Source organism: Salvelinus alpinus, chromosome 2, assembly GCF_045679555.1.
Source record: "Salvelinus alpinus chromosome 2, SLU_Salpinus.1, whole genome shotgun sequence".
Lineage (NCBI taxonomy): Eukaryota > Metazoa > Chordata > Actinopteri > Salmoniformes > Salmonidae > Salvelinus > Salvelinus alpinus.
Window position 1 is genome coordinate 14397405 of NC_092087.1, and position 13380 is coordinate 14410784.

A 13380-nucleotide genomic window follows, 5' to 3' on the forward strand; every position below is an offset into this window, starting at 1 on the left:
AGCATGCATTCACACAGTACTGGCATTGGCACTGGTAACATCAGAAGTCCCTGTGATATACTAGTGCATGTCCAGGCGGTGTACTTGTACATCAGGCTGCATCACACTACAGAAATAGGAGATCATAGGCTCCTGCTCCTATGAGCCAAGACTCATGCAAGGCTACTTACTGGTATCATCTTAGAAAACAGCACAGAAAAACTAACAAGCATAAAGAGTTCTCATGAACAAATGTTTTGAAAATATTCTTTATCCATTACTCAATGAGATTATACAAACAGAATAATGGCAAGTATCTTTGGCGATACATACAATACATCATCTGAATTCAAATACACAGAGGTGACTAAAACAAAAAAACTCAATTCAGCCGTAGACAGACAATTGACCGCAAGAAGCCCAAACAGATCAAATAAAAACGGAATAATTTCATACCTTGCTTATGTTTGTATACAATCAAATACTGTATGTCTCTCTATTATTCATGGGAATACTTTGGAACAGATTTCCAAAATAAAAAAATAAAAAAATGGTACAGTATTTTATGGAAAAAAATTGAAAAAATAACAATATACTGTATATTGGGAGATCTAAACCGTACAGGCACGGACAAAAGAATACATGTATCAAAAATGCTTACAGTATGGCTGTACTATACAGAAGAACATAGTAGGTTAAACATTAGTGACAATCACAATATTTTTGTTTTGTGATGTGCTTTGTGTATGCTGTGGCAACTGTTACTTAGTGGACTATTTTAGCTTAATAAATCTAATGAAATTAGTTACAACATCTGATCATTAGCTTTCAGTAGCTTTTGGGTAATCAACCATAATTGTCATGCAAGCTAAGGGGGCCTATTCAAGCAATCCCAGTAACTAGCCATTACCAAAACAAAATCTACATGTTTACAGTGCAAAAGAAAAACAAATGATTTCTAGTAAAAACAAAAGAGCCCAGAAACCCCCCAGAAATACAAGATTACAAACCTTTATACGGACGTAAGATGGATAACACAATTTAACATAACAGATGGACAATCTGACTAACTTGAATGTGTTTTGATATCTAAAGTAAACATTTAGTAACCATATAAACTGGACACAGTCTGACATGTACTGTAGTAGGTGTATAGTCCATAAGTACATTGGGAGGAGGTGATGTGAGATCCATGCCAGCTGTCTTCTTGTTACTCAACGACCTGCACAGACCTGTGAGCCACGCTGGTGATGTCATTCACAAAGGAACCCTTATTCATCCCTTGCTGTAGGACAAATTGTTAAATAGACATTAGAATCCCCCCCTTGATACTGATTGTTTTCCTAAATAATGTCATGGTAACAGTTTCTAGCTCACAGCAGGTTTCTCACTAAGTGAAACTGAAATGTCAAGCAACTGAGGTAAGAGATCTAGGCAAAACTATGTTCAGTATCAGGTAAGCATTAAAATACAAGGGATAAGGTGTCCTGCGTGAACAGATAAGAGTCTAACACTGTGGTGTGAACCTGTATCCTTAGATTCCTTGGCTGTACCATTGCAGCAGCTCTACAGCTCCTGTGTACATACCATTGTTCAGGTGTACCATACACTGTATTCGCCCACCAGACAGAACATAATCCCTCCATTCATTCTCCACTGTTGTAAACAAATGCCTGATCGGGGTGTGGACTAGGTTCCTACTACTGAGGAAACAAATGGCACACCTCGCCTAATGCAGACAGATACCAGGGATCTCTACAGCTATAGAAACAGCAAGTAGAGACAACATCAGCCAGCCACACTGAGTCATCCTCCTCTGGGGAAGGAAGGGGTGAAGAGTGATCATAAAGATACCTGTCTTTGTCCTGACTGAGCCTATTCAGATCCTCCTTTCCTACAAGAGTTATTGCCTCCATTGCAAATACTCTGCAACCTAATAACGTTGTCTTCGCTGTCATTTTTCAAATGCATTGAAGCATAAACTGATAGATAAAATGCAATAGCTCTTGAAAAAAAAAGGTAAATATCTGCAACAGGGATATCCCATATTACTATGACAGAATTTGTTTGAAATATTGGCTTACCTTTTTTAGGAAACTCTGTATGTCCTTCTCTGACCAGAGGCTGTAGAGGAGCACACCTGCAGCTTTGCTTGCCTTTGGGAAAAGCCTACCAAGAGAAAGAACCATCCCTGTAAGGCTGGAGTACTCTGAACCATTCCCCTCAAAGTCAAAGCTCTGTTACCTGAATTCTTTGGAAAGTCCCCAAAGAGGCTGTCCACAATTGTTAGATTTTGCAAATGTTTTCTTTACATAGAGCAGATCTTGTACTTTTTTGTTATAAAATATAATGAGCAGGCCTTACCTGTTCTTGCTCAGGTCGTTGAGTGAGTTGACCAGGTTGTTGCTCAGCAGGCGCTTCCCCAGCTCAGGCTCCTTCATCAGAAGAGTGTGGCTGGTTTGGCACGCCATGGCCAGGGTGTCGTCAGACTCTGTCCCTTCCTTGGTCCATGAGCTGAGGATGCCAACTAGGTCTGGGAACGTCTGTCGGGCTTCAAGACACATCCCATTAGGTCATTCACTTCCCGCAAACACACTCTATGAAGTGTTGCTAACTTGACAACAAGAACAAAATGTTAAAACTAACACAAACTCAGGTCAGGTATAAATGAAATGTTTTCTTTTCTTGTTTAATCCTCTCTGAAAATAAAAGTGGCAAAATTGTATAGCTAACCTGACCCTGCTGGATGATTGCTCTCAATGCAAACTAAACCATTATTGAAACAAGATAGCCTAACATTCTAGGTTCCATCCATTTCACTATGAACATGGTTAAGATTGGTGTCCATGCTCACCCATGATGCTCTGAAGGCGTTGGTTCTTGGCTAGGTTTGACACCAAAGCCACAGCAGTCTTCTGTAGGCTGGGGTTGGGAGATTGCAGCAGGCGAGAGATTTCAGGCAAGCCGTTCAGCTTCTGGACAATGTTCTGGCTCATCACTCTAGAAACCTGTGAACACACAGATGAGGGTCTTATAACGGGTCTATGAAGGGATTCTAAAAACATTTGGGAGGACCATGATTTTAATCGTTGTTTTTCTACACACATTTGGTGCATGTTTTTCTCTATACATTTGGTACATTTAAAATAATTTTTGGGTGAAAATAAATAATGAAATAAAGAGTAAAAATGCTGTGTCGTTCGTACAATGCCTTGGTTAGCGGTGAGGTTCTGCAGGGCTCCACAGCTGGCCTCCAGGGTGTCTTCTCTCTGGCTGGACCTCAGCAGAGACAGGTAACTCTGCATGGTCTTGGAGTGGAAGAGCCAGCCCGCTCCTTTAGGGTGCTGCTCCTCCATCACAGGGTAGTCAAAGTGACTCTACAGGAGTGAAAGTTATTATCAATCAGCAGATGTTTTGGGGTGTTCAGATCTATGTTGAAAGTTGATGTACACAACATTTGTGTGTTTTAAAACATTCAATACTGTGCAGTACACGATGATGTCATTGTGTATCTATGTACAGTTTCCACCCATCTCTCTCCTTTCTCCCTTGATGTCATTAAACCTATATGCCTGTCTCACCTCCTGCTCCTGGATCTTGCTGCTCTGTTGGCTGAAACAACCGATGGGGCCGGTCTCAGCGGAGGCGTTGGCCCGGCTGATGGTCCCGGCCAGGGCAGTGATCCGGCTGAACAGGGCCGGGGCCTCACTCTCCAGCTGGAAGCTCAGGTTGTGCAGGACACAGACACAGTTCTCCACAGACTGGCACAAACAGAGGAAAAATTTCAGGTTTGGTTAGTTTGCATTAATCTGTACCTACCATACACATGTCCATAGTATTATTCTTCAAACGCCAAGTTAAAAAGTAGGTATCAAGAAAACGTAAGCAATGGAGAAATGTATCCCATGATATTTTCACATGCAGGTAGAACTTATATTATTTGGAATTCTGAAGAATGGCATTCCATAAATGCATCATCACTTATTTCAACGTTATTTTAAGATATTTAATGTTGCACGCCCACCTTGTCATCTGGCCTCTCTGCAGCTACACAATCCTGGACGTAACTGCCCAGAGAGTCGATGAGGCCTCGACAGTTACGCATGGCCTGCCTGTTGCTTTGCGTCGCACAGCTCAGATTTCTGTTGGAAAAGTTCAACTAGTCTTGTCATGCATCACGTAAAGGCAGGTCAGCGTTGTGTAGTCTGATAGTGGAGGACATGACAGATTAGAACAAATCCGTACTTTATCATCCATTTGTGCCATTCACCCAATCCTCTGAGACAGCACCGACAAGTTGTCGGCTGGGAGCAGTCTAGAGTAGGCTACTGGTTCAGTCAGTGCAGTGCCCCTGGAGCAATTTTGGATAAGTACCTTGATCAAAGGCGCAACAGCAGTAGATAGTAGATCCTCCTCCCATTGCCAGTTCATAAGTTTGTCTTTGTAACCTCTAGGCTAACTGCTAGTATACAGTAGATCTGTGCAGTGTGCACCCCTGGTCTACAGTATTGATCGATGTGTCTCACCGTAGACATGCTGTAGCATGGTAGAAGACCTCTGGGTCCAGGTTCTTGTTGGTCTCATCTACTCCTCCTGTGTAAGGTACTACCACAGTCTCAGTCAGAACAGGCAGAGCGCTACGCACAAGCTCTGGCTTCAGACTGTCTGCAGACGACAGGTTCCAAAGGAGACCTGGAGAGACAGGACAAAGTTCAGAACCTCTGAACCAGAGTTCAGTGGCAGTAGAAACAGCAGTTGTTCAAATAACTGATTACCTCTAATGCTACTACTGTGACATGATCATGGATCTTTGCCAGCTCAACTCAAACACAAAAATTCAACAAAAGCAATACTAGTTAGCCACACAGTGCACATTGATCAAACTGTCATGACAGGGCATGGCATGTGCTTTCCAATGCATAACTAGGAGAGAGAACAAAAACAGGCAATCCCTGTGAGTCTCCAGGACCAGGGTTGACAGGCAATATGAGGTGTTTCAGTGCTTCAATCTACTACATCTCTGTCATTGTCACTGTACAGCATAGACACTGTAGCTACGTACTGTTGCTAGTCAAGAACCAGGGTAAATATTTGATAGCATTCGAGCCAATTTATAGAGCACGGCTTCAGGAAGACAGAACAATAGTGAGAGCAGGATGCTCTATCCTCTAGAACAGCCTATTGTGAGACATCTCACATATCAAGTTTCACTGGTACAACAGCACACCATAGATCATTTGTGTGACTGACAGCAAGAACTGATTAGGATTAAGGTGACATGGTTTAGTGAGTGTTTCCCTGTGCTTTGTGGCATGAATGTACTTAAAGCAGAAATTAGCAGTTGAAACAATAACAAAGCGTTCTCCCCGCCCCTGTTTTGGTAAAAAGCAGAGGGATGGGCTGGGAAAATATGACCAAAATAATAGACATAATAGAGCTATGGATACAAGGACTGTTTTAACCATGTTTTGAGGCTATATGGTGCTTGTTTTACTTTGTTTACAAACACTGGAGTAAAACAAGCATGCATTGTTGGGTATGATAGGGTACGACAGTTGAACTAAGCTCATGACGCATTTGTAAGTTATATTCTTCATGAATCAAAGGTATATCATTAATTTAGATGTCCAAAAATGGATGCAGAAAATGCAGATTGCCCCTTCAATTTAAATATGCACATTTTGGCATCAGAAAGCAACACAAGCGTGTTTCATAACCGCTTGCATTCACACACTGGTGCACATGTCTGCCAACTGTCAACTGTCTATGATGTCACTAGACAGAGAAGTGTTGAGTATAGAAAGAGAACAGTCGTCTGTACCTGTGAGTTGTTTCTGTGTCTCGGTAGAGTCTGTGTCTCGGAGCAGGGCTAGGGCCTCAGTGATGCCCCCACAGCGCTGGACCTCCTCCTTGTTGCCCGCATCTTTAAAGGCAAGGTTCCGCAGGGCGGCCGAGGCTGTCTGTTGGACCTGGGGACTGGGACTCTTCAGCAGGTTCACCAGAGGAGGGATCCCTTTGAGCCGCAACACCTGAGAGACAAGTAAAGCTGTTAAACGTCCTAACAGGACAGTGTTGTTTAGTCCGGGTCCTGGACACCCACGGCTGTGTCCTTACCTCCTGCTTGGCCTTGTCCTCTGAGTAGGTAGAGTGTTGGATGAATGAGGCGCCATAATGCTGGTAGTTCACATCTCCACTGGACAGGTACTGCACCGCCTCCGTCATGGTAATATCAGCAAGCTGGCCATCATCATTCATCCTGTTGGGAAACCCCATATAGGTAAACTACATGACCATAAGTATGTGGACACCTACTCGTCGAACATCTCATTCCAAAATCATGGGCATTAATATGGAGTTGGTCCCCCCTTGCTGCTATAACAGCCTCCACTCTTCTGGGAAGGCTTTCCACTAGATGTTAGAACATTGCTGCGGGGACTGGCTTCCATTCCAACGGACGAATCTGGGTTTAGCGGATGCCAGGAGAACGCAACCTGCATTAATGAGGATCAGACACTGACGTTGGGCAATTAGGCCTGGCTCGCAGTCAGCCTTCTAATTCAACCAAAAGGTGTTAGATGGGATTGAGGTCAGGGCTCTGTGCAGGCCAGTCAAGTTATTCCACACCGATCTCGACAAACCATTTCTGTATGACCCTCGCTTTGTGCACTGGAGCATTGTCATGCTTAAATAGGAACGGATTTGGAAGTTGGAAGTACAGAATCGTCTAGAATGTCAATGTATGCTGTAGCGTTAAGATTTCCCTTCACTGGAACTAACGGGCCTCTCCCGAACCATGAAAAACAGCCCCAGACCATGATTGCTCCTCCACCAAACTTTACCGTTGACACTATGCATTGGGGCAGGTAGCGTTCTTCTGGCATCCGCCAAACCTAGATTCATCCGTTGAACTGCCAGTTGGTGAAGTATGATTCACCCCTCCACAGAATGCATTTCCACTTCTCCAGAGTCAAATGGCAGTGAGCTTTACACTACTCCGGCCAAAGCCTGGCATTGCACATGGGATCTTAGGTTTGTGTGTGGCTGCTCGGCCATGGAAACCCATTTCATGATGCTCCTGACGGACAGTTCTTGTGCTGAAGTTGCTTCTAGAAGCAGTTTGGAACTTGGTAGCGAGTTTTGCAATTGAGGACAGACAATTTCTACGTGCTACACGCTTTAGCTACCGGCGGTCCTGTTCTGTGAACTTCTGTGGCCTATCACTTCGCGACTGAGCCGTAGTTGCTCCTAGACATTTCCACTTCAAAGTAACAGCTCTTACAGTTGAATGGGGCAGCTCTAGCAGGGCAGACATTTGATGAACTGACTTGTTGGAAAGGTGACATCCTATGACGGTGCAATGTTGAAAGTCAATGAGCTCATTCTACTGTCAATGTTTGTCTATGGAGATTGCATGGCTGTGTGCTTGATTTTATACATCTGTCAGCAAAGGGTGTGGCTGAAATAGCCAAATTCACTAATTTGAAGGGGTGTCCAGATACTTTTGTCTATACACTGCATTCAGAAAGTATTTAGACCACTTCCCTTTTTCCACATTTTGTTACATTACAGCCTTATCCTAAAAAGTATTAAATAAATTGTTTTCCTCACCAATCTACACAGAATACCCCATAATGAAAAAGCGAAAAGAGGTTTTTAGTTTTTTTTTAAATGTATAAAAAAAATATATATATATTTTATTTACATAACTCTTCGTACCCTTTGCTATGAAACTTGAAATTGAGCTCAGGTGCATCCTGTTTCCATTGATCATCCTTGAGATTTTTCTACAACTTGATTGGATTCCACCTGTGGTAAATTCAATTGATTGGACATGATTTGGAAAGGCACACACCCGTCTATATAAGGTCCCATAGTTGACAGTGCATGTCAGAGCAAAAAACAAGCCGTGAGGTTGAAGAAATTGTCCATAGAGCTCCGAGACAGGATTGTGTCGAGGCACAGACCTGGGGAAGGGTAACAAAACAGTTCTGTAGCATTGAAGGTCCCCAAGAACACATTGGCCTCCATCATTCTTAAATGGAAGAAGTTTGCAACCACCAAGACACATCCTAAAGCTGTAAGCCAGTCCAAACTGAGCAATCGGGGGAGAAGGGTCTTGATCAGGGAGGTAACCAAGAACCCGATGGTCAGTCTGACAGAGCTCCAGAGTTCCTCTGTGGAGGTGGTTGCTCTTCTGGAAGGTTCTCCCATCTCTGCAGCATTCCACCAATCAGGCATTTATGGTAAACTGGCCAGACGGAAGCCACTCCTCAGTAAAAGGCACATGACAGCCCACTTGGAGCTTGCCAAAGGGATGTTTTTCAGGGACTGAGAGACTAGACAGGATCGAGGGAAAGATCAATGGAGCAAAGTATAGAGAGATCTGTGATGAAAACCTGCTCCAGAGCACTCAAGATCTCAGACTGGGACGAAGATTCACCTTCCAACAGGACAAGGACCCTAAGCACACAGCCAAGACAACGCATGAGTGGCTTCGGTACAAGTCTCTGAATATCCTTGAGTGGTCCAGCCAAAGCCTGGACTTGAACCCGATCGAACATGACTGGAGAGACCTGAAAATATCTGTGCAGCGACGCTCCCCATCCAACCGGACAAAGCTTGAAAGGATCTGCAGGGAAGAATGGGAGAAACTCCCCAAATACTCCCCAAATACAGGTGTGCCAAGCTTGTAGCGTCATACCCAAGAAGACTCAAGGTTGTAATCGCTGCCAAAGGTGCATCAACAAAACCTGTTATTGCTTTGTCATTATGGGGTCTTGTTTGTAGATTGATAAGGGGGAAATAACGATTTAATGCATTTTAGAATAAGGCTGTAACGTAACAAAATGTGGAAAAAGTCAAGGGGTCTGAATACTTTCTGATTGCACTGTATAGTGTATCAACAGCTGTTCAGAAACATTTGAAAATCAACTCATCATCAAACCCCAAAGCAGCATTTACACAATATCTCACATTCACTCATTGCACTCACCCTGCGTCAATCTTGCTCTTGCCCACTGATATCTTGGGCTCGGCCATGGAGGGGTTCGATGGTGCCCTCTCAATACGAGTTTCGCTGCTGGTAATCTGGCCGCTGCTTTTCGTCTGACGGGTGGCAATCAACTGGCTGTGCTTTTTCTGCACATCGTTGCCATTGACAATGACCTGAGAGGGGGCGTTGCCGTTGGAGATGAACTGGCTGTTGCCCCTCTCAGTAAGGAAAAAGCTGGATCTGTTGGATTGGAGCTGCCGGGCGGGGACCGAGGACTGCAACTGCTGCAGGGCTGAAGCCGGGGCCTGGGCAGGGCGCTGTGTAGTGGTGGGGAAGGGGAAGGGGTCCATATCAGGCACACTGCGGCTGCTGTTGCGCTGACCCCTGGCTACAGGGGGACTGAGAGGGAATCGTCTCTCCCATTGGCTGGAGCTGCTCATGTTTCTCTGAACAGTAGATCCCTTGGAGGACAGTACCATTCGCTTGGTGCTCTGCTCATGGCTGAGCTGCAGAATAAAGTCATTTTAGTAAATGCTAGCAGACACTTTGGAATCAGGAATATTGCAACACTTTCACCAGCACCTGGCAGCAAGTAGCGTAGCTGTTAAGAGCGTTGGACCAGTAACCGAAAGGTCACTGGTTTGAATCCACCTCCTAGAGGTGAAAAATAAAAACATCCATTGATGTGCCCTTGAGCAAGGCACTTAACCCTAATTGCTATGGGTAAGAGTGTCTGCTAAATGACTACAATGTAAATGTAGCACTTACAACTTCATTCGAAAATCATAATATACACAAGGTCAATCTATTGTTATTGATAACTATTGCTTTGTCTAATTGGCAGAGGGGCAGTGGGAAAACAGAAACTCCAAAGCTGGTTGGAAACTTGGCTCGGACCAGATTTCAGTTCAGAGTACTCATAATGCCTCATCTATGTGAAAGTACATGATTAAGACAGAGGTGTGTGTTACAACAATGAGTCAGATGCCACTATGAGAGGATGCCTCTCTCTGGAGTTGTGCTGGAGGGAGAGCTGCTTGGAAAGAACAATATTCCCCATTCTTCTGGTGACTGGGCAGAAACTCACATGTTGACTCCCAGTCCTGTGGTTAGTCAGTCATCTGCAACACCTGCTTCTACCTGACTACTCTCATGACAGAATGTTCACATAAATCTAGTAGCTGGTCACAGTGGATATAGTTCTGGGTTCCCGAGATTAGTCTCAGACAGACTACCCCATCACCATGGCATTGCTTTCATATTAAAAGCCATCACTCATTAGGAAATCATTTTATGAGATGAACACTGATGCTCACTATAGTCTCCAAACGGTATACTGCTAAATACAACTGATAAACCTAGCACAGTTATCAAAAACATGGGGCAATATATTTTATCTTCGTATGTATGTGATGTGAAAATGAAAATGAAAAGCTTCATACCGTTCTAGAGAAGCCATTTGTACCATTCGAGAAGACAATTCCATTGGGACTGGTAGGTGACTTAATGGAGTCAGTGAATACGCTGATGTACATAGGACCTGTGGAAAGAAACATGAGAGATCGTAAATGACTCTTATTAAAAGCTGTGTAAATATAAGTTATCACTGTAAAATATTGGGTGTAACACTGTAAATTAATTATATTTTTTACGTGATTGAATAGACGCCAAGAAGCAAGTCTCCAAGCCGTAATGATTCATGGTAATGCATGTGAAATCTTAAATTGTCTGTGTGAACTGTTAACCCGCCGTTCAGGGGTGGGTTCTACTAGGCTAACAAATGGAATTGTTTTAAGATGGTCACGGATAATTTAGGTATTTGATTTTGAATTTTAGGACACATTTAGGTATATATACAGTATTTTTTTTTTTTTTTTATGTAACCCTAATTTTACTAGGCAAGTCAGTTAAGAACAAATTCTTATGTACAATGACGGCCTACCCCGGCCAAACCCAGACTACACTGGGCCAATTGTGTGCCGCCCTATGGGACTTCCAATCACGGCCGGAAGGGATGTTCCAGTCCCTGGATTCGAACCAGGGACTGCAGTGACGCCTCTTGCACTGAGATGCAGTGCCTTAGGCTGCTGTCATCAAGGCAAAGGGTGGTTACTTTGAAGAATCTAAAATCTAAAATATATTTTGATTTGTTTAACACTTTTTTGGGTTACTACATGATTCCATGTGTGTTATTTCATAGTTTTGATGATGTCTTCACTATTATTCTACAATGTAGAAAATAGTAAAATAAAGAAAAACCCTTGAATGAGTAGGTGTGTCTAAACTTTTGACTGGTACTGTATATTTTTTTAAATAAAATATTTAATTTGGCCTTTACTTCTATATATCATAGAAACGCAGTAAATAGGACATCAATAATTAGCAAAACAGAGAGTCAAAATAATGCATCATAAGGAATAAGGTTTTGAAGTGTCTGTCCTATATCTAGGAGATATAAGAAAGCTCGGGAAATATTTTTGTTTCATTTGTATGGGTTGTATGAGTCCCGTTACACTAGTGTCATATTTCATAGGCCAAACCGTTCTCATGCTCGAGACATTTTCGCGAGAACACCGATTTTCGGGATGTGACAGAAATCCGACATAGCCAATGCAAAAAAACAGATATCTCTAGTTTAAATTGACCAATTTTGATGGGGATTTTTTTGTATGTTACTTAGATTAATGCCCGGATGCGTCAATAGACTCATTTTTAAACATCAAATATGTTTTGCTTTGGACGGGCAAAATAAATAGTCGAATATGTTCCATATGAGCCTGACAACTAAGTATTCTACCTATTTGCTGTTTTGACAAGATCAATTGATTGGTATTGTACTCCTAACGTCATTGTCATGCAATCCACAGTGTTTTATGCAGCTTTTAGATAATGAAAAGGGAACTATGCATTGTAGCGAAATATGTATTGTCGCTCTGGATAAGTGTCTGCTACAAGGCTAAAATGTCATATAAAATTATTTAGCTATAATAGTTCAGTCATATAATTGGTTATTTGTTTTATGTTTATACATATTTGTACTGAACCTGCCTTCTTTAATGTTGTTTTATTGTGAGAGCTCTGGTGAGTACTTTTTTATTCAATGTAGGCCACTTATTACATATGAGAAATACAATTGAGTAAGATTTCCAATGTAGGCTACTTAATACATATCTTAGTCAATTGTATTTCTCATATGTATTAAGTAGCCTACATTGGTAATCTTAGTGAATTGTATTTCTCATTTCCAATGTAGGCTACTTAATACATATGAGAAATACAATTGACTAAGATTTCCAATGTAAACTTCTTATTACCTACATTTTTTTTTTACCAGAGTTGTGGATAACCAACTGATAAATCCTAGTTGTCTAATGATTATTGTCTCGTTATGGCAATTGATTACATTTCCTTTTGAACATTTAGAACAGGACTGAGTGGTGACAAACAAATTAATATTTTGGGCATCAATAGGCCTAAACATAATTATGAGATTATAGACTGTCCTTTAGCCTATGTTTACTATATTAAAATGCCACATGTTGCACTTTGTTTACTTAACAGAGTTAACAACAGTGGAGTTAATGATATCTAATGTATGGGGGTTATTAATTTACTCATGAATAAATCATTAACAACAATGCAAATCTAATGGGGGTAAGTCAAAACATATTAAACCATAACCTGATTAGGCTTTAGGTCAAATAAAATAGCATACAAATAACGTAATACGTTTTTATTCTAATAATGATGCTTACTCGTTGGCGATTTCGTTGGCGACGATAAAGATCCATTTTTACTGTACTTCGACTTGCCCCTCTTAATGGTTTGCACCTGATCCAAGACACGCTGCTGTTTGGACCGAAGTTTGTTATCGGACGGCAAAGCAAGAGATGTCTCCTCCACATTCCCAATGGACATGGCCGATTTCAACGGGTCCATTGTCATCATGAAGGTCTGTTTCCAGTTGTAAATCCAAAGTGTTATGGTTCGTAGCCTACTGTACCTTGCTCCGTACAGGTGGCGTTTGTACAGGCAATCTAATATATGAAATGCGCACTTTGCCCTGCCCTCAACAATGAACCACGCCCATTATAAATAATATACACAGTTGTCTGTGTCTGATATGAATGTTCATATTACTAGTAATGATTGGTCTTCCTGTGCAGCTACTGTCCAGTGATTCTGTAGAAGACTATAAAATATAAATGACTCAACCCCATCATAGCGTGCTCTGACAGGTAGCCTACTTCTCCTCAGACATTCCAGCTGAGCTCATGTCATGTAACCACTGAGGGAGCTGCTGAATCCTCCCCGGCACATGCTCTTTTTTGTAGCCCTTTTTGACCCAGTGGCCTCATGGGTGTAATTGTATTCATATTTTTAAGAATTTCATAATTAATAAACATTTC

General features: G+C 42.2%; 1 protein-coding gene across 1 annotated transcript; it reads right to left on the reverse strand.

Moving 5' to 3' along the window:
- Positions 1–234: 234 nt before the first annotated feature.
- Positions 235–13027, reverse strand: LOC139554471 (plakophilin-1-like). Its single transcript, XM_071367284.1, has 13 exons — positions 12727–13027; positions 10414–10511; positions 8972–9477; positions 6094–6235; positions 5801–6008; positions 4506–4671; positions 4004–4121; positions 3561–3740; positions 3186–3356; positions 2834–2987; positions 2344–2530; positions 2064–2148; positions 235–1264 (listed from the first exon to the last, which is right to left on the reverse strand). Exons 1-13 carry the CDS (start codon positions 12917–12919, stop codon positions 1190–1192), a joined length of 2283 nt encoding a protein of 760 aa, XP_071223385.1. The 5' UTR covers positions 12920–13027; the 3' UTR covers positions 235–1189.
- Positions 13028–13380: the final 353 nt, after the last annotated feature.

Excerpts from the sequence above, each read along its gene's own strand:
- LOC139554471 (XM_071367284.1), bottom strand. The coding sequence starts at position 12,919 with ATGATGACAATGGACCCGTTGAAATCGGCCATGTCCATTGGGAATGTG. Across the intron at positions 3,741-4,003 it reads CAGAGAGGCCAGATGACAAG|TCTGTGGAGAACTGTGTCTG; the intron begins GTGGGCGTGCAA and ends TGTTTGTGCCAG. Across the intron at positions 2,988-3,185 it reads TCACCGCTAACCAAGGCATT|GTTTCTAGAGTGATGAGCCA; the intron begins GTACGAACGACA and ends GTGTGTTCACAG.